Source organism: Vigna angularis, chromosome 9 (genome assembly GCF_016808095.1).
Source record: "Vigna angularis cultivar LongXiaoDou No.4 chromosome 9, ASM1680809v1, whole genome shotgun sequence".
In the NCBI taxonomy this organism is placed as follows: domain Eukaryota; kingdom Viridiplantae; phylum Streptophyta; class Magnoliopsida; order Fabales; family Fabaceae; genus Vigna; species Vigna angularis.
Genome location: NC_068978.1, coordinates 425318 through 447068, shown reverse-complemented (window position 1 = coordinate 447068; position 21751 = coordinate 425318). Strand labels below are relative to the sequence as shown.

General features: G+C 32.5%; 2 protein-coding genes and 1 pseudogene across 2 annotated transcripts; all 3 read right to left on the bottom strand.

Moving 5' to 3' along the window:
• Nucleotides 1-2480: 2480 nt before the first annotated feature.
• Nucleotides 2481-3692, bottom strand: LOC108320527 (zinc finger protein 3). The gene has a single exon (XM_017551973.2). The coding sequence runs from the start codon at nt 3474-3476 to the stop codon at nt 2697-2699; it is 780 nt and encodes a 259-aa protein (XP_017407462.1). The 5' UTR covers nt 3477-3692; the 3' UTR covers nt 2481-2696.
• Nucleotides 3693-11798: 8106 nt separating this feature from the next.
• LOC108320420 (Golgi SNAP receptor complex member 1-1) lies at nt 11799-16277 on the bottom strand. Its single transcript, XM_017551835.2, has 5 exons — nt 15955-16277; nt 13880-14119; nt 13080-13247; nt 12252-12365; nt 11799-12098 (listed from the first exon to the last, which is right to left on the bottom strand). The coding sequence occupies exons 1-5, from the start codon at nt 15991-15993 to the stop codon at nt 11985-11987; spliced, it is 675 nt and encodes a 224-aa protein (XP_017407324.1). The 5' UTR covers nt 15994-16277; the 3' UTR covers nt 11799-11984.
• Nucleotides 16278-17799: 1522 nt separating this feature from the next.
• LOC108320533 (aquaporin NIP6-1-like) lies at nt 17800-21368 on the bottom strand (annotated as a pseudogene).
• Nucleotides 21369-21751: the final 383 nt, after the last annotated feature.

Below are 21751 nucleotides of genomic sequence, written 5' to 3'. Positions count from 1 at the left end.
CCATTGCAGTCTTTTCGTACTCACTTCTGTTATAAAAGTATATAATACTCTGCTTGTGATACCAGTTACGAACATCAGCATTCATACCAATGCCTGGGAATATCCAAACATGATTACAACCGAAATGCAGTCATTGGGATTACAAGGATTTGTATATTGTAGATTGTTCATTTGGTTCTTAAAGTTACTGAATGTAGAAACTTGGTATCATGTGCTTGAGAAATGAGTTCTAGAAAGGAAAGGCAGAAATTTATTTCCAATTTATTTCCTAATTTGATTGCTTTAAATAAAATATAAAGTAATAATTTTACATAAATTTAAAGTTTTATTCTTGTTGTGCTCTTTTATGAACGTTGCATAAGTCTCCATTCTTTTTCTGTTCTGTTTTACAAGTTACAGTGATGTATAAACGCACTGTAGTGAAATGATTTTTTAGTCATTTTAATGAAATAATTGACGCTTTTCATTTCTTAAAAATGAAACCATTTAAAGTTGTAGTTAACAGAACCTAACTAAGCTAGACTCAATGGTAAGAAAACTTGAATCTTGTAGCTTTTTGATCCATTCAAGAAATGTTTAATTAATATATATACACTGGAATATCGGTCTTGTCTATTAATAAAGGTTCACTGAACGAATAATTGGAATTTAATTGAAAAAAATTGACAATTTGAATTCAATTATGTATGTAATTAAAAATTAAAAAAAATAAATCATATGCATTTAATTCATATAAAATGAACTTTGTAAGCATCCAGACAGAATTTTGAATGCCTCACCTGCTGCTGATACATATACTATTGGATATCATAATCACTTAACCTCCGGTTGAAGGTACATAAATTTGGTAAAAGTACATATGTTGTTAACCAGTAATACTTGACAATAGAAGTTTAAAGAAACAATGATTTTATATTTGTTGAAATGAAAATCAAAACTATTATTTGGTATGCTCCTATTTGATAAAGAGCATAGATACAAACAGTGATACCAAACCAAAGTGAAAGCAGAATAATAAGAATAGAAAGAAGAAACAAGTTTGAGTAGCCTAGTTTAGATGTTGACACTGATACAACTTTCATTTCCTATCTTCTATTGAAGGTGAGGACAGACAATCTTATTTAATAATCAAATAAGATCTTAAAGAAGAAGAAAAAGCAAGTTTAGATTCAGAATTTCATGTCCACGTTTTGCGTTGGATTTGTTCATTTGTGTTTCTTTCTTGGTAGGGTGGCAAAACTAAAGGTTCTTAATATTTTATTGGATGAATGGTGAAGAGTGAGGTATGGTAGCACAGGTGAAATAGACAGCTCAACCGAAGTGCTAGACATAGGAAGATGAAATAGGCCATATTCTCTGTTAGTTTTCTTCTTTTTTTGTCGTTCTGCTGAGCATTAAAAATATATTCTGACGTTAGTATATTAAAATCTTTTTAACATATTTTAAAACATTAAAATCAGTGTTCATCAGTATATAAAAATTCAGCAGAGAATGCAAATTCAAGAGGAAAACTCAGACTCAAAATCCACCTTTGGAAACATTTCAAATCATGCAGACCACAGACTATAGTACATAATATATCCTTTGTTAGCGTGAGATTACTGTGATCATTAACTGTCATAATGACTAGACTTTCAGTTGCTTTTGCTCCTTGATTTCATCATAGTACTTATGTTTCATGATTAAAACGAGATTAGTGTAAACATCATGCGGATATGGACCTACAAATTTGTTTGTCCCTTGAGATATCTTTAGGTGAGAAATCAGGACCATCAAGATTCAAGATTTTAATCTGTAACATTTCCTTTTAAAATGATGTGATTGCAGAGCTGAGTGTCATTTTGGCTTACTTTCACATGGCTTGCCTCACCTACTTCTCTGATCCCAATAGAGATGGTCGATTTCTCCAACTACAGGTGGGTCAAAGTAGGAGTCAGTGAGACAATCACAGCCTTTGAAACTGTGCATTTTGGTGGACCAATCTTCCATAGGAATTTGAAAAAACGACACTCACAACCATCCAAATTTCTACATAGTGTGGACCTTTGTCACCCAAAATGTCAGACATATATGCCCTGATCCAAACAGTCCCAGGTTGACATTTACTGCATTGTCAAATAATAAGGGAACTCCAATAACTACATGGTACTAGAGTTCTTCAATTCATAGAGTAGAAGATGCAAAGTATCTAGTAGTGGGATGGGAAGTTGATAATAAGTAGAAGCTTGACCAAAACATAGTTAAAATATCAGTAGTCTGGTGAAATAAACTTTAGTAGCTGCTTTTTATGAATCAAACACATGCAGATCCATCAACTTCTTTAACTTTGAAACGAATCAATTTCATGTCAGATTTATTGAATAACTCAAAGCTGTGAGGACCTAACTTATCTACCTCTTTAAGAATTGGCGAAGAAAAGAGAGTTTGATGTACTCATGATGCTGTTATAAAGCAATTTAAAGCTTGATGGGAGTTTCAACTTGAAAAGAAGCCATTATTCATGACTGAGAAAATAAAGCAAACAACATTAAAAGCAAAACACAAGCTCTCTGGTAAGTAGCCAAAATGCATTTAGACTTGGTGGAGCAAGAGATACATGAGGACAAAAGAAGTGAAAAAGGAAACAGCTGTGAAGGTGTTGGACAATGAGAAAAGACACAAATCAACTGGGGTATGGCATGTTGAATGGTAACTACTTAGAGCTTAAGGGACAAGTCAAGCTTCTGCAACTTCTCTTGTTTAGACTTCAAATGAGCAAAGCTACCAAAACAGTGACCTCCAAATCCCTCTGTCACTACCCTTGTGGAAAACTTGCCTACTTTTGGAACACTATCAGCCAAGGATGACTCAGATTCTGCCCCCACACGAAAATTTCCAATTGCTGGTTGAGAATCCAAAGGCTGCCTCTGCCACCCATTGGAACGGCACAACCCAAAAATGGGTGCTTGATGAGAAGGTTTGTTAATCATGGCATGAACCTGAATTCCAAGTGATTTGTTGTATAAGCCGTGAGAAGGAAGAAAAGGCATGGTGGAATACGTGTGTCCAAAATCTGCTGCACCTGCTTTGTATCCTCTTCTTGCTAAAGTTCTTTCACGTTTGTGTGCATTCTGGTGTCCCCCCAGTGCCTGAGAACTATAAAACTTTCTTTGGCAGTAGTTGCATGAGAAAACCCGGGGATCCAGTTCATTTCCCTGACTAGATTCTGATGAATTTTCAGAGAAATTCGTATGGAAACAATTGAGGAGGTTGAGTTCTGGCTTTGACTCATCATCATCACCTGAATCCTTGTTGGAGAGACTTAGATCTAGTAAGACACGAGGATTTGAGTCATTTGGGTGCTTTTGATCATCACTTTCTGTGTGATTCCTCTTTCTTTGAGTGTCTATGGAAGATCTTTGGCATGGCATAGTATCTGAAAATGTGATCATGTTCAAGCTCTCAGAAGGGCATGGCTCTTGCCTTTGAAGATCCATGTGGCAAGAAATTTGCAATAATTGCCTCAGTGGTGGTGTTGGTTATGGAAGTTTGGTTTAACAGGAAGAACAAGAAAAAGAACAAGAACAAGAACAAGAACAAGAAAGATGGAGTTTGTGAGTGATGTAACAACAATAAATGGTGTGTGCTATGTATAGAAGTAGATAGCACTATTTTACAGTTACAAGGTCTTAATATAGCAAGACCTAAAAATTAAGACATGCCTTTGTCTGTGTGTGCTTGATTGGAACATATGTAGAACACCCACGTACAGCTTGCTAGTGCATACCTCATTCAAAGTTTCTTTTTTTTTTTTTCTTTTTTTTTTGGTAATTTTTATTTGTCTTCTCACTTGTCACTTTACATTTCTAGTCTCTGTATCTGCCTTTTATCGGTATATTCATGTCTATAGGTTATGAGGGGCTAAAAATCCAAGATAAGATCAATACCCCACTTTTGAAATTCAGAATAATGTGGTATTGTAGAATGGACTTGTCTTATAAAAGGTGTGGTATACTGAATTTCTTAATCCTGTTGGTGGATTTGCAGTATCTTCTCTGAAACTCTTCTGTCCCTGTCCTGCATTATGCTTTCTTTATCTCCTCCTAGGATATAGACTTGTCCACACTTTCAATTTCTTTACTTTTCATGTGTAAAAAACTTATATCACTTTAATCCTTCCACAGTAGCTTATTCCATTCTAGAACACCAACTAAATATACAAAATCTAGCAAATAATATAAAAGTAACACATAATCATTATTGTTGGAAGTCTCACACTAGAGATAAGACCAATTTATAACATATAAGTGGGTGGAAACCTCGTCTTATAAGCTGGTTTTGTGAGATTGAGTTAGGCTTAAAGTCCATCTCTCTGTCTTAATTAACTATTTGGTTGAGTTTATGTCTTCTATGTGATGTTCATTGTCATGAATCAATTATTCCAAAATTCCAAGTTGTTCCACGGATTAAAGTCTTAGCTTAACCACTAAATTGTGAATGCTCCATAAATTAATCATTCCAAAAACTCAGATGAAAAGTAGAATCTTTCTGATAAATCAATGCCAGCAGAGACATTAACTCAATGTATTAGTTTTCAAATTAAGATGCATGAATTATTTTATACTTAAGAATATCTTGAATGAATGAGCTGTCTGATTTTTGTAAACAGTAAAGTGGCTTTTTCATGGAGGCTCTTGTGGCTAATTTCAAGATGTAATCATTGGAGGCCTTCTGTTTCTGTGTTTGTTCACCATTCTTTAGACGAAGCTTCTAATCACACAAGCAAGCAACAACCATAGATTTGAAGTGCCTTAAAGCCATGCAAGAGGAATATGCTGCTCTCATTGCCAATTACACCTGGACATTGGTGTCACCACTTCCCAATGTCGATGTAGTAGGTAGGCCCTACGTAACTAAGGATGTGAAATGGTGTGCACTTTATGTTTCACACTCATTTACTCCATTGCAATTTAAGAAAAGAAAAAGTCCATACCAGAAAAAATTCTCAAGAGTCAGAATGTGATGATGTACTTTCAAATAATTGCAGAGGGTTCCATACTTGGAACAATGCTTTTAAATTGTAGTATCTTGCAATTTTACAAGTATCTACTCATATTTTTAAATTGTATTATTGAGTTTGTAAATTGTATTATTGATTGTATAAATGAAATAACAACATGGTGAATCAAGTTTTTTGACAAGAGGTTTGTAGTGTACATTTTCTTTAACTTCAACAATTGTAAACTACTTCTTCAGCAACTTATATTTAAACCATTCTTTGAATCAATCATAAACCAGAAGCTAGTTTGGTTGCAAAGGGAATTTTTTACTAAAATTTGGGATTTATTTTAAACCAAACTTTCTAACCTGTAGTTCAACCAACCACTATTCAAATTGTGGTCATACCCTTTTCAGCAACTTATAGCTATTTGATAAGAATTGACAAATGAGACAACTAAATTTCACCAGGTAGTTTTTCTATTCTTGGGTTCCTTCAAAAGATTGTCACAATGCAACAGCCAGAGATTCATACATCATAAGGGTAACTTAGCAATAATGGCAGCTACACTCTTGATCCCTTAAACTTAACAAATCACTATTGTTTAAGTAATATTCACCCAGTAGATTATAAACCAGAACAAGAATAAAACACAGTTTTAGCTATTTCCTTTTAGAAAAATTAAATAATTTTATAGTGTTTGTCATGTTGTAGCCAGACAAAAGTCTCTGGTCTAACTTTCTCTTATTATGCTACTACTGTTGGGTTTATCGAGAAGAAGATTTACTGTGAATATACAAACACTAATGAGATTTGGATCTAACCACGTAAGAGTGATTGACAGTACTCCTTACCTAAAATTTTAAAGTAATGGATTAATAGGTCTTTTATAGTGTTTTACTTTCTCATTTTTATCAAACGTGAGACCTAGACTCGCACTTACATTTCCAACAACTACTACTTATGTTAATATTTATGTGTCGAAACTTAATCATGATACTTATGTTCCCATTGAAATTTGTATTGAGAAACAGTATTTGTATATAAACTTTGTATAAAGAAGGATAGAACAATTACTGTTCCAGAGAGAAAAATTAATGTTGTAAAAACTAGAAAGTGTTGTGTGAATATATTATATGAAAAACATAACACGATTCCATAGTACTTTTTGAAGTTTGAACATGTACTTTTGAGGTTTCAACTGTCTAATATGACGTAGCTTTTTACTTACAGAAATCTCACGTTGATATATATGTAGGTAGCTTTTACTTACAGAGATGTTACAGTTGATAAGACATCATAAACTATGGTCCCTAGCAGTTTATCTGAAGAAACTGGCTTTTCATAGTTGGGTATGTGTCATTTCTCGTTTGTGTTTTAGTTAATGCTTCGTTTAAGCACTTAATAATTGAAGCCTATTCTGGGAATTTCAGATGGCAGTTTCCTTTCTTCGACTAGTAAAACGTGACACGAAAAATTGCCATATACAAAGCAACCAATCCAACTTTCCCTCCTATTATGTTTTGCCTGCATCTACCATTTATGCTCTTTATCATATACCATTTTGCTTCTTCTGTCACATAAAACGTGTCACTCTATTTTCCAGACCACACTCAGACTCCATATCTTCTCTCTCTTTCTCTTTTCAAACAACTTTTCAGTGTCTTAAGAGTATATATTATTAAAATCATCACATCTAGAGTGTAGTATTATAATGCCCTACTGCCAGAAGTTTACATTTATTTATTCATTTCTCTATCTATAAATTTAAATTTAGGATAATGATACTTTGACAATATTTTTTTTGACAATATTTTTTTTGACAACATTTTAACATCATCTACGTGTCATTCTGTGATTGATTTATGTTGGTATTTATGATTATTATTATTGATCGTAGAGTAATTTTGAACCAATCATAGGATGACACATAAATGATATTAAAATATTATCAAAAAATTGTTGTCAAAGTATCATTATCCATAAATTTATCTGATATTAGTTTTTGCTGTCAGTAACACAATGAAAGGTAAATAGACTTTTAGTTCAATGATAAAATACTGAACTTGTATTCCTTAAACCAGGTTTCAGATTTAACTTTATGAATAAAGAAAACAGGTTTTGGGAAAAAATCCTTTTAATAAGAGGGATCAATTAAATTCTGTCATAAATTAATCAAAGATAAATTTATCAAACATTTGATAGAATATGTTTTTTAGTTTCTAAAATTGGATATAAAATTAGAATTTGTTAATATCTCAAACTTTTGATACAGTATAAATATAGTTATTTTAATTCAATTATATGAATTTTTTTTACATACTAAACATATGGTAAAATTTGAGTTGTTTATGTTACATGAAATGTTTTTACTCAAATATTAGTCTGAAATATTGTTTAAGATGTAAAAGAAAGTTAACTTTATTAGGTTAAAAGGGTTATATCTATTTATTTTTAAAAGGAAAAAGATTCTTTAACAACTTTTTTTGACAACTTTTTTACAATAATCTATGTGGTAGCTTGTGATTGGTTCGTTTCAAATATACAGAACAATAAAATAATGACACATAGTTTGTTGTCAAAATGTTGTTAAAAAAAGTTGTTAAAATATCATGGTCCTTTTTAAAATTTGGAGATTAGAATGAATCAAAGTTTGAGATAAGATAAATTTCAATTTTGGGTGCAAGTTAGGCTGTAAAAACACCCAAAAGATAATTGTTGCAAAAGCTGAATTTAGGTGTGTATCAGCTGCATGCATCTCTTTCAAGTGGTGGAACTGCAATTTGTTCACGAGTGTGTTATTAATCAGGCAGGCAGGCACCTTAGGTAACAGTTGAAAATGATGTTAGGTAAGTTTGTATGATGATAAAACTAAAGACTGTTACAGGTTTTGTCTTGTAGCAGATCTTGATAAGAAGCTTGGCATGAATGAGGCAATGATTAATTTCTAATTAATCTTCTTTAAGCACCAAGGAAAACTGATAATGATGTATCCAATCCAATGCTGCAATGCTATGAAAAAGAGGTCCCTCTTGGTCCCCCTTGAAGCTCTTGCAAGCTTTCACTTTCTCGAGGGTTGGAGCCTTTTTGCTTGCAACCTCATCTTATGGTGATTGTGACAACAACCAACACAAAGTGTTGTACACAAGCAACTGAGGCCGCACGGTTGGCTTGCAGAAACACATGCTGTGATACCTTGCAAAGAATTCTCTGACATCTGATGGATAAGTAATAACTTTTGAGATTGTTTAACTCTTTTGCTTGTGCTCACGTTGGCTTGGAATCAAATGCTTGACAAGAAAGGATGCTGACAAGAAAAGGATATCTCCTGTGTCTGCATCACACAGCAAATTCATGCAGAGGTTAAACACAATCTTTCAAGAAAAGGGACAAGTTTTTTTAACCACTGTTTTCATCTTGATGTCTGTAAAAATTTAGATTTTAGTACAACTTGAACTCAAATTTCTTGAGTTTTGTTTTCTTACTCTTGTAGATGATTTCTTAAATTAATTGTACTTGTGTGGTGTGGTTAGTTTGGTAGGATATTGTTGAAAGAGGGTCTTAATTAGTAGATTCTTTGGAAGGAGAAATCTCATTGGAAACTGAGGGTTGCCTTTCCTATTTTGTCGTGTTCTTCTTTGTTTTTGGTCAACTGTCGTTTAGCAGATAGCCTTGGAGAATATGACATGTGGCCTATAACCTGATGTTGAACTGATTAATGCATTGTATAGTACAATCTCTTCATTTTTTTTTTTCCTTTTTTCTGTCACGTTTTATTTCTCAGTTTAATTTATTTCTACAAAGCTAGTTTTAGTTTATAAGATGAGATTGCATCCATTTATATTCTAACAGTTCGTATGTTGCTACGAAGCTGAAAGGTGAACATGATAAATAGATTAGTTGTTTGGCTACAATGAACAGTAAAAAAATACAAAGAAAAAGCTCTTAAAAAAGGAGAGAAGAAAAGTACAAAAAGTAATTTTTCACAGTGAGTTGAGTTGCCAAGAAAAGTGAATAACTTTGTCTGGTGGAGCATTGATTATGGAACAAACACGTCAATTCTCAATGCTTATTCACGCATTATGGGTTCATTTTTTCATTATACTGCATAATGATTCTTCTTCTTTTTCAATCTTAATATAAGAAGCCAATTGATCTATATTTTAGTTGTTTGAAAAACTTTAGATAGTGTGTTGGGAATGTAAGAATGAGTTCAAGTTTTATATTGGATAGAAATGAAGATGAAAGGTCCATTAACTTACTGTTTTAAGGTTTTGGACAGAATCCCGTATGTGATTGGACTCAGATCTTATTAGTGTTCGTATCTTCCCAATAAATTTCTTACTCGATAGATTCAACGGTATCTTTAAATATTAAGAAAAGTATGCATAATCTTGGTAAAAAAACATCAGAAAAGTGTAAATGTGATTTAGTCTACTCACAAAATAACACGTTATGCTAAGAAGAAAGAGTGATTAGTGTGAAAGAATAATTAGATGATGGATGATGTTGGTGAAATTCATAGGTGTTGATGGAAGTCAAGGGAACATGAAAATATGCATTGATATGGTTGGAGATAAAGGTGAAATAGGATAAGTATAGAGTTGCTGTTAAAGTTTTCTGCTTTTGTACTATAGCGTTTGCTGGGCCGAATTTGACTGAAAATCCCTTTACAAGATCTTCATGCTTGTTCATTCAGCATGCATCAATGTTGTAAAAGGAAGTGACTCAAGACTTTGTCCATTACCAACCCATCATGGCAACACCAGAACCTCTAACGATAACTCAAAAATGACCACTTATTTCCACTACCATGCAGATCACATCACCATGTGCTTTCATGAAGTGTTAATCTGAATATGACAGAAGAGATATCTAACACACGTGTCTGTGACTCATATGCAGTCACATTGCTACTAAGATGCTAAGATCTTAATACTGAGTGGAGAAAGTTAGGCCAAAAGTAGAGCCATTGCAGCTTCAATCCTATTTCAATTTCAACCACTTCAGTTAAGTCCCTTTTTTTGTACTTATGGCTTTTTTTTTTTCAAATGTTGTTACTACTGTACCCAATAATGTTGGGAATTCAAGTGTGAGTCCAAATCCCACATTGGATAAAAATGAGAAAGTAAAACATTATATAAAAATGAAAGACCTATTGCCTTAAGATTTTGAATAAATGAGAAAGTAAAACATTATGTAACCCACGTAAACCTTCTCCTACCTAACAAATAATTCTACTTTGCTTAAAAGTCAAAGTTTAAGATAATTTAAATACTCTTTTTTTTTTACCTCTAAAAATACTTTTTAAGGATAAAACAATAACAAAGTTTCACATTTCTAAGCCAACAAATGGCACCAAAGCTGAATAAATTCATAATCATACGATGCAAATGAATGATAACATGAAGATGTGTTTTAAGAAAAAAACTGTAAGAAAGCTTCACATTTCAAAGCGAACGAATGTATCAGAACTGAATAAATTCATGATCATATGATGCAGATGAATGATAACATGAATCTTTTTAAAGATGTTTTTAAAGAACAAAATTGTAATAAAGCTTCGTACTTCAAAGCCAACGAATGACATCACAACTGAATAAATTCATGATGCAAAAGAATGATAACATGGATCTTTTTCTTTTTCTATATGAACAAATTCTTTCAACTTTTCTTTTCTAGGATTCTCATTTGGCAGTGTTATTCAGAGCATGTTTTACTTTTACTTTTAACACAACTAATTAAGAGATTCATACCTCTTTGAGTTGTGCAGCTACCATCCTTGAATCTTGTTGATTGTGACTAAATTGTATTTAAGTGTATGCCCAATAGAATGAAAGATAGTAAAGATTCCAATGCAGTTGATGGCCACTTTCTTTTACACTTATTTATTTTATTTGCACTCTCTTTTTTCTTCTTTGCACCTTCTTTTTTTCTTGGTTTTGTGTTACTTATAAAAAACTCTTTTTATATATTGTGTTACTAAACAATATTCATATATCTCTAATTTTGAAATATATATTCATCATACCTTTATGATGTTTATAAAATAATATTCATGTATGATGTATCTATAAACTTTAAATAAAGAACCATTTCACTAATTTTATTTATAAAAATATATTTTCTAATTTTTTTATTATAAAAAAATCTTCAATTTTCGTTTTTTTTATTTAAATGTTTGCCCATGTAATATTTTTAAATAAAATAATGGAAAAGAATGTCACTTTTTTAAAAAAATATAAAAGATGTGAATGTCATTTATTATTAATACACAATAAGTTAATATCTAATTAACAATTTTAACAAATGTGACTGTCATTCCAGAAGAACATAAGAAGAATGTTTAATTTTAAAATTAGAAAAAAATCGATGCATTATTTTTCCTAATATTTAATTGTTCACAGTACAAAAATTTAAGGGATGATACTAACATATTTAGAGACCAAAATTGAAAAAGGAATTTAATGTAACCATAAAAATTTCAGGTATTTTAATTTTCTTTAGTTCCAGTGACTTTTATGACAACAGGATACAATTTCAAGGATTACTTCGAACATTTATTCTACTTTTGATACATTCTAAAAGTAGATATTCAATTTCTCTCTGTCTGTTCGTTGTTGGTTTTAGAACAAGACATCAATTCTGTCAAAACAATATTGATGTTTCATCTTTATTTACAAAAACTGTCTCAACAAATTGATATGTAAAACAGTTCTTCAGGATAAATTGAACCAAAATACACACCTTTATATATATATATATAATAATCCACCCCTCCTCACTACATGCTATGATTTATGAAATGGGAACCAAGAAATAGAACACTAGGAAATTTCTGATCTTTACTTTGCTCAGCATTGCTTTTGTGGTACATGGATGAACAATGGAATAAAAAATAGACTAGCTGAAAAATGTGTTTCAGCATGGACGAGGTACTAAACTCAATAGTCAAAAGAACATACAGGAGTTTACAAAAGTGGAGCATCCAACAAAAGCAGCAGCTTCACTTGGATAGCCAGTAGATGAAAATGAGAAATGTGCATACGGCTGCAACAAGGGAAAGTATAATGGTATCCATTGACTTTTTCCTCTTTATTGCCGAAAGTATATTATTTACCTGAAACATTATTAAAAACTGCTACATCAAACACTCACGAAACATGAAACCTTATTCAGTGTCCCTTTTCTTGCACTACTTATACAATGCAAGATGTATACGGCCAACAGGAAATGATTTAAACACCAAAATCCATAATGATGAGAATCATACCGTTGGGAGGCGACTGCTAACGTTGCCAAGCTTCGAATTGATACCGCCAAATGTTGAGCGTTGGAAGACAAGTGCTCCTAGTGTTGCTTGTGCTTGTGAAATAACGTTGTCCATCTGCAGCCCAAAAATAGGCAGAACAGTTCAAAATAAGACTAGTACAATTGGACATAAGATACAAATTTAAGGAAAAAATCAAAGGCTTCTCGGAAAAGCAGTTCTTTGCAGTTGCTGTATCCCTAGTACATGGCGTGTTGCTTAGCATTTCTTACATACGAAATTCCAATAAGTCCATAAAAGACTAACTTGTTTTCTAACATTTAAGTATTGATGAATATTGATCCCTCAAAGAAAAATAATTTCAAAACAGATTATTCCTATCTAAACACTTTAAACTCGAACCAACTAAATCAATTTAGCTGTAAGAAAATTTACATTACACATATGTAAATTCTGGCATTAACAACCACATAAATGAGCAATAAAAATTGAGAAAAATAAATGACAAAATCTGAAATTCATGATAAAGGAAAAGTTGTGTTGGTCGAGGAGACAGAGTACACTAAGAAAAATAGTGTCGGCTTTAATAGAATATATAGGGGTTGGTTATAATGTTTCCTAAAGCCTGACAGGCTAAAGCAAAACCTGATATGTTTATCAATGCCCCAGCTAAAGAAAAACTATACAATATACAAGTCAGATGCATCGTAGGAAAAAAGGGTTCATATATAGTATAAGTATATAACATATGCTAGCAATATCTGGATTGAGAAGAAACAAAACAGCATTTTAAATCAGAAAAGTGAAACTAAGTGTTTTTGTATCACTAACATGTCCTGTACTTCGGCTGATAGATGCACGCTCTTTTAGGAGTGCATGCTGTTCAGTGTCTACACCTTGTTCCAAGTCTAATCTTGTCCGATCAAATTCTTTAAAATCTTCCAGCAGTGAAGCATGTTCTTGCTTAGCTAGAAGACTTGAACGAAGACGATAAAATTCCTGCAGTTCAATTGCATCCAGCTTAGTGCAAAAAGTTTAAAGGTTTGAAGACATTAAGTAATTGATAAAAAAAACAAAAAAATACATTACAAGGTAAAACTTATGTCGAAGATCTAAGAGCAAATTATGGAAATAATATATAGTGACAATTAGAAAGTTAGTATCAAGTATCACTTAATGCAAAAACATCAAAGACGCTGACAAAAATATTGGGATACAACACAGGGAGAGGGATCATAGTAGCATTGAATACTAGTAGATAAAATAAATATTAAATGTATATGATTTAATTTTATGCTACTATCATCAGGATATAATGCCGGTGACAGTTACCAGCAGTTTGTCATATCTTATGGAAATGAGAGAAGAATTCCTTGTAAACAAAAACTTATAAATTAAATTGGGAAAGTTTCTTCAACATTTACTTGCCATTAGTGGAAGTAAAAAAGTTTAACGTATTTGGGTTAAAATCCTCACTTGTGAGAATGAACCATTGGTCTCAGGGTGGTATACATGAAATGTCAATATTCCTATTTACATGCAGAAAGCAATTCAAAATAATAAAAGCTCCATAACTAGCATAGGCTCACACAAAATGATGCAGGATGACACAAGCTTCAACTGTACAATACCTGGGTGAGATCTTGAAGAATTTCTTGGTGTCTAGTCAAAGTGTGAGAAACCATTTCTGAACCACCAGATGACACCCATGCTTGCATCTGTGCATTTACTTGTTGAAGTTGTTTTAGTAATCGCTCAATCCAAGACTCTAGATCACTCTCTGAGGCATCAGCTTTTGAAGAAACATTAGCAGAAACCAATTTACGATAAGAATTCATCTGCTCATCTAACTGAGCTTCAAGTTTTCTCGCCTGAAAGAGATTTGGAGGAAAAACTATAAATCATTTTCCTAAGAAAACTAAAATATTTATAAACTAGGTAACCACAAAGGAAGCCAAAATCAAAAGTATCAAAATTTTCACTTCTTTTTCATTATTATTATTATCATTACTATGATGATTATGTTATTATGATTAAGGAAAAGAAACAAGTTGTAAACACATTGAACAACACTTAAACCAGCAAACAAAATAGGTCAACTAAAATCCACACTTTCATGTTGAAGAATGTCCCAAAAGATTTAATATACATATTTCAAAATGTACAGGAATTGCAAGCTTGAAGTTTTAAGGACTGACAACTAAAATTCCATAATATTATGTACATTTTTAACACTATTTTTTTTCTCTCTATAAATTACATCAACCATCTTATCTCACACTTTCTATCTTTCCATCTCTCTCTTTATTTATACAAATACAATTTATCTATTGCATAAGCTTTTCATCAGAACTCCAAGAAAAGGCAAATATAGAGAAGCATATCTAAAAAATATCGATTTTAACTGTCAGTACATGAAAACAAAAGGTTGGAATTGTACAACTTCACTATTTCGCAGAGTTATTAAAATAGAGCAATGCACAACTTGAGTCATACCATTTGATGTGATTCAGTTAACTACAATTTGTATCTTAAGATGAATTTCAATTGTCTATGAATCTTACGATAAATGATTGGGTTGATACACTTTCATAAAAATCGATATGAATCACACGTTCCACAATTCGTTATTATTTCCTTTTTACTCATCCTTCTGCCATTCGCTAAGAAATTGAAAAGTCACATAAGCTTAGAGTGATAAATGAAAAGAATTGAAGACACATTTCTAAACTGTTCTATTTAATTATACGGCTACTTTCTTTCTCAGTTAGTTGTTCAATGCATGAACATTAATTGATTGTTACATTTCTTCATTTCCACTCTTCCAATGTAGAGGCTTCACGGACTCACTGATAGTTTTGTTTTACAAACCGTTTTCTGATTTTATCTAATTTTAAATTATTACACTGAACACTATTAATCATCTATATGATATATTTATAGTTATTTTCCATCGTCTTTGAAGAATTTTATGATTTGATACAAATTATTATGATTTACAATTCAAAAATTAGCTTCACGATTCACGAAATTAATTGAATCTTAATATCAGAGTCTGTTTGGTTTGGCATTGGAATCAATTAAGATATATTTGATTTCGAAAAACCTGAGGGGAATAACATTGAAAATCGTATTACTCATTGGAAATTGCAAAAACTGATGTATGATGGTAAATCAAATACGATCTTAGTCACTCAACATCACTTCATATTTTCCAAACAGTTTACACAGTTGTGCTCCTGTATTTTAACAGCACATCAATATCCATATACCATCTATGATCAGAGAAAAAATTGTTATAAGTTACAATAATCCTGATTTGGCACCTTCGAAAGATCTTCTCCTAATCGAAACTCAATATGATGTAGATCAGAATAGGAAAACCTTATTTCTTAAACAAATCAGATGTATTCCTAATATATAAAATTAACCTAAATCTAAAGACAGAATTCTATAATTGAACCCATCAATACACTGCCATAAACCTGCAACTCAACAAATCAAACCAAATTTAAAGCCCAGATAGAGAAAGGGTAGAACCCCAATCCCATGAATTCCCCATCACCGACAAAATGAAGAAACCCCATAAAGAAAAGATTAAAATTTGGAGCACTCGAATTATGCATGCCCATTTTAGTTGCATCATTTCCAACATACGCAGATGCATAATCTGAAAAAGAAAGCATAAAAATAGAAAATTAAGAACCTGCTTGCGAAGGGCATCCCAGGAACTCGGAACCTCCATAGATCAGAAACTAAAGAAAGATCAAAAATCAAACGATGTTTTATTTTTTGATGGAATAACAGCGAACGTTGATGCGATTTGAGGTTGTTTGGCGATGAAGACGGGTCGTCTGCTCCCACGAACAGACGACTTGCAATTGCTCGCTTTCTCTTTCTTTTTGATTTATTTTCTTTCTATTGTTGAGTTTTTCTACCAACAGAGAGAAAAAAAATAAAATAAAAATTAGTTTGCTTGCTTTATAATCCAGAATTTTAGATAGATCTCGATCCTTTCCTTCCTTAGATAAGACGTGTATGGAGCAATTCATGCATTATAATATAATCACATTCTAATAAAACTAACTAATTTACTTTATTTTGCTTAAATTTTTTAAACCCATATATTAATCATTAACAATGACTTTTAAAGTTGTCTTATATTTATATTTAATACTTTATACAAATTATATAATATCTTATAAAAGGCTTTTTGTAATTATTTAAAAACAAAAAAACTACTTAACCCACACAAAAAATTAGGTAAAGTCCTTAAATCTTTTACTTAGGTATTGCGTCTTCAATTAATGTAAACATGTAGGATTGGGTTGATTCACAAAGTTAGGTTTTCTTTTATGTTTTGATAAATTGTTATGTTATATATATATATTTCTTTTTTTTCATTCCATTTTCAAAGAGTAATGTAAATGTTATTTTATTTTTTCATATTAATTCACATAAAATAATGATAGGATAATATATTTTTATATTTATTTAATACGGTATAAAATTAAAATTCTCGGAAAAAATGATTTTTTGTATTTTTTCAAGAAAAAAAATGTAAATTTATTCATTCACGGATTATAAATTTCGAACAAGTTTTAAGATATTTCAGTAATATAACATTATTATGTTTATGGTATTGTTATAAATTATTTATTTTGGTTAGATGGTATGGTCAATTTATAATTTTTGTTTCGAAAATTTGAAGGTCAAACCAAATTCATGTATTTAAAGACATGTTTTACAGGCAAAATGAAAAAGAAAATTTACTATGACAATATTTTGTTGTAATATTAGTTAACTGAATCGTTGAAAATATTTTAAAATTTTAGTTTAATAAATTAAACTGTTTCACCACTGACGATAACGCACGGCAGTTTCTGAGATGACGGCTGAAGAAGACACCGATGAAAATGGAGCCGCTGCCAGTGATGATGACGGCTCCAGTTACGAGGGTTGTGATGGCTATTTCGCTGCGGACGAAGGCCCTGGCATGGCGATAGCGCGAACGGCAGCGGAGGTATCGGAGTGTCCCACGTTGAGGAAGGGAAGAGTGATGGGGTTGGAGTCGCCAAAGATGGCTTCAATGGTGGCCAGCGGCGTCGTGGCATTCTGGAGGGATTGCGTTTCGAATGACATGGATGGAAGAAGCGCTGCTGCCATGGAGTCGCCGGCGGCGTCTCTGGCCGCCATGGAGAGGTGCAGCGGCGACTGGTCCTGGATGCATCTGTGTTTGCACGTGAAGAAGGAGAAACTTTGGAAATTTTTTTTTTATTATTTGCACTTTTTGCACCCTCAAATTTACTGTTCACACCTTCTTTTAAATCCTTTTATTCTTTCTGGTTTGCCGTTACATGTTACAGACTATGTTTTTATGTTCTCCTAATACTTTTTTATATATGCTGCATGAAGATCGGATTCATCTATTTTCGTATCCTGGTCGGTGCCGGAAGGACACTGAGGAAGAGAAAATGGCTGAGATAGCCATGTACGATGCCAAAATAGCTGCTTGTGAGGCAGAAATAGAGATTTATAACATGAAAAAAGCTGCATTGAAGAAGCCTGCTTGATTCCAAAATTACAGAAGACGTTGATGCATACATGAACAGAGACCCATGTGTATATATATCTATCTAATCTAATATACTTGCATGCACCAAACAGTGGTGAATTCTGCATGCTTCCATGGAATATCTATAATATTTTCATGGGTACATTCATGATGAGCTTCTGAAGCTCCCAACAATGGCAGAAGGCGAATGAGGTGGTGGTTTTGTTGCCTCTTCCTCGGGCAGCTTGACCACAGTGTAGGCACCTGCCCCACAGAGAGTTCCAAATATGGGAGCAATGAGATACACCCATATGCCCTTGTAGTTGTTTGCAGCAATGGCTGGACCCAATGTTCTAACAGGGTTCATTGAACTTCCAGTTGCTGGCCTTTAATTAGTCACCATAATTATACATGAACAATAATAAATTAACCAAATCAACGAATATTTTTCACCCATCACCACTTCCTCTTTTTCCACACTCACGCACACTATTCCATTCTTTCTTATCTCTACTTGCCTTCTCTAATTCATTTCAAAGGGGACCATGTTTTCAAAAAATACACATCTTTTATTCTCTTCTCATTCTGGTTTTAAGAAAATCAAACACTTTCGAATACCGAACAGATTCTATTTTGCTTCAACCATGACTACCCCAACTTGTGCTATTGCTAAAGCCCTTCCCTTTCCACTTTGAAAAGATTGGATTATGCCAAGAATAATTAAAACCATTAAACATATTTGTATATATATATATATGTGATATGTATTATTATTATATTATTGATGTTCCTAGTGACCCATGTGCTTCTTACTATATATGTTTTTTGTTTTCTTCTTTTATGCAGAAAACCACCAATAATTGTTAATTAATAATGTACTAGTAATGTGTTTGAAAATAAGTTGGGACTTATACCCTGCAATAAGTATGTTGAGCATCACTGTAGCTCCCACTGCTATTCCTGCAAGCTCTCCCACCTGCATAATATTAACAGATTATAATATATATCAGTTATATCTACTCATATATATATATATATATATATATATATATATATATATATATATATGTGTGTGTGTGTGTGTGTGTTAAACATAGTATATCTCACTCCAAAATGTATGTATTGATGCAGTGTAGTGGTAGAAAACGAACAAAAACTGCTCATATATTTATTTTCTATTAATATATATCTCTTTTTTGGTACTATATGTGGCGAGCATAGTCTTTTTAGAATTTGGTTTTTGGTGGAAAACAAGAAAACGGAATTTACCATAAAAAAACTCTCCTTGGAGTTTAGCTCTATTTCTATTTAAAGCATTGGCACAACGTTTGGCTCAACTATGGAAGTGGAAAGTTAGCTATTTGTTGTGAATATATATATATATATATATATATATATATATATATATATATATATATATATATATATATATATATATATATATATATGTGTGTGTGTGTGTGTACCAATTGTCTTTGCCCTAATTGCATGAACTATAAATGAACACATCTAGCTTGAAATATTAAGGGTAAATGGATCGGTATCCCAACAAAAAAGTAGTATTGCTTTACGAATTTTTCAAATCAACACAAAAGTAATAAAATCACATATTTGATCTCCCTGTGATTACATTTTCTTATATAATATAAATATTATTTCAACTAGTCTTTGAAACCCAGAAAATCATTATTTTCACTAAGTTTTTTTATCATCAATAAAATAATCAACAAAAAATACAAAAAATAGTTTCAAAATTTTTTAATTGTGTTAATATACTAACAAGGAAAAGTTATCCTCATGCGAGATATTTCAAATGCTTAAACTTCTGATATATTTTTGAAATATATAGAGACACACATCTGTAGAAACTTGAAACTGCAAAAACAACATACATGCATAAATTCACTCGAGATAATTCAATTTAACGAACAATACTGAGATATGAACTAAAGATCTTTTCGAAAGAACTAATCCAGCAGCATGCAAAAATAAGTCTTGAATAACCTTTTATTGCTATTTATATGCATGCAATATTATTGTGACAAAAATATCTGTTTTTGTGTTCAATTTTATACAAAACGTTTTCTTTGCAGGAAAGAGATAAAAATAAAAGTTTAAAAAAGAAAAAAATCTCTTTTAACAATTTTTTTGACAACTTTTTTTTAGAACAACATATATAATAAATAATGACACATTCTCGGTTGTCAAAAATTATTAAAAAAATTGTTAAAATATCCTTAAAGGTGAGTGTATAAAAGAAAAGAAATTATATTGCTACTGTGACAACATCGAGATGTACTTCAGTTTTATTTATGTTTTTGTTTTACGGTACATGCACGAGTATCATGAGCTTCATGGATCTAGCTAAGGGAGACAAGGCTCAAACTAGTGTCATAATAACATACAATGTTTTCATTGACTTGTCTCCTTTCTAAGATCGAAAACATGCATTGATAAATACTAAATAAAACCAATCCTCAGATCTGACAGAAATATTAAACAAACAAAATCATATAAAAATAGAGAAACAGACAAAAACTTCTTTGGGAGTTTATCACTTATCCACTAATCTCTTCCATTGCCAGTAATTAATTAACGTTTGTCGATCTCAAAACATCGTTTTCGTATACTTCTTCAACTGATTCGGTTTAGTTACTTATCAGACTAAGTGGTTAATAGAATAAGATACTCACAGCTCTTGTGTCGGTGGCCACTGCAGTGACAACGAACATGAGAATAAAGCTGACAATGAACTCTGTGGCGAAAGCTTGCCCATATCCTACTGAAGGGACCGTCACTCCACCGCTCATGAAGGGATGAAAAACCACTTTCAGAGCAAATGCAGCACTTACTGATGCCAAAACTTGTGTAACAATATACACTGGCACCTGCAATTATTTCATTCAGAAAGAAGATACATCAGACCAAGAAAAAAGATAAACAAAAAACTATGTTACGGCTTAATTTTTAGTTACATTCTTCCACGGAAAGTGCTTTAATGCAGCGAAGGAAATGGTGACAGCGGGGTTGAGATGAGCCCCAGAGATGTGACCAGTGGAGAAAATGATGATCATGACAGCAAGTCCATTTGCTGCAGCACATCCAATCAGAGTCTCCGAGCCATGAGTCTTCTGGTTCACAATAGCAGTGCCAATAGCAGCAAACATGAGGATGAACGTGCCAATAAACTCAGCTCCAACCTGGTTTAATTTGGAATCAACTCAGTAACATCAATCAACATATATAAGCAAAAGGGTCATCATTGCTTCTTTCAACTAAACCCTTTTGATCATTTTGCTATAAAAAGAGCTTAGCTTAGTGCAATTTTGATACCTTTTTTGCTAGGGGGATGGGAGAGGATGGTAAAGAGCAAGAAACTCTAGGCTTGGCTCCATCTTCCAAGGTCCATTGTTCAACAGTACTGAAGCATTTGCAACTTCTGAGGAAGGACGATTTCCTTAAAACATTAGGTTTCTCAAACCTGAGGTTGCTACAAAAAGAGGAGCCCCTGGTGTTGCAGGTGTAGAAGGTGCTGATGGGACTTCCTCGCTGTCCATTAAGAAGTTAAGTACCTGAAGAAACAAAGTGTAGGGTAGATAGATAAGACAAAAAAACAAAAGACTGCAGAATAGTGATGGAGGGAGAGAAAGATACCCTCGTGAATTGTGTAAGTTTTGTCTTTAGATTGAAGTGTGAGGATGGAAGAGTGTGAGGTAGATATTATATAGGGGGAGTGTAGTTGACTAGAGAATCGAAATGGAAAGAAGGAGAAAAGACATGAGTGGTTGAAACTGTGGCAGGTAGAAAGGAAAATGCCTGGTAGCTGCTGTTTATGGATGCACCTTCTTCTGCATTTGGGAGAGAAGCCCTAAACGTCAGACATCAATCATTTGTTTCCATATATACCATTGAATGTGTTTCTCTGGTTTCTATTCCATGGCCATTGTTT

Excerpts from the sequence above, each read along its gene's own strand:
- LOC108320527 (XM_017551973.2), bottom strand. The coding sequence starts at position 3,476 with ATGGATCTTCAAAGGCAAGAGCCATGCCCTTCTGAGAGCTTGAACATG.
- LOC108320420 (XM_017551835.2), bottom strand. The coding sequence starts at position 15,993 with ATGGAGGTTCCGAGTTCCTGGGATGCCCTTCGCAAGCAG. Across the intron at positions 14,120-15,954 it reads GGGATGCCCTTCGCAAGCAG|GCGAGAAAACTTGAAGCTCA; the intron begins GTTCTTAATTTT and ends AATCTCTTTCAG. Across the intron at positions 12,099-12,251 it reads TTAGCAGTCGCCTCCCAACG|GTAAATAATATACTTTCGGC; the intron begins GTATGATTCTCA and ends ATAATGTTTCAG.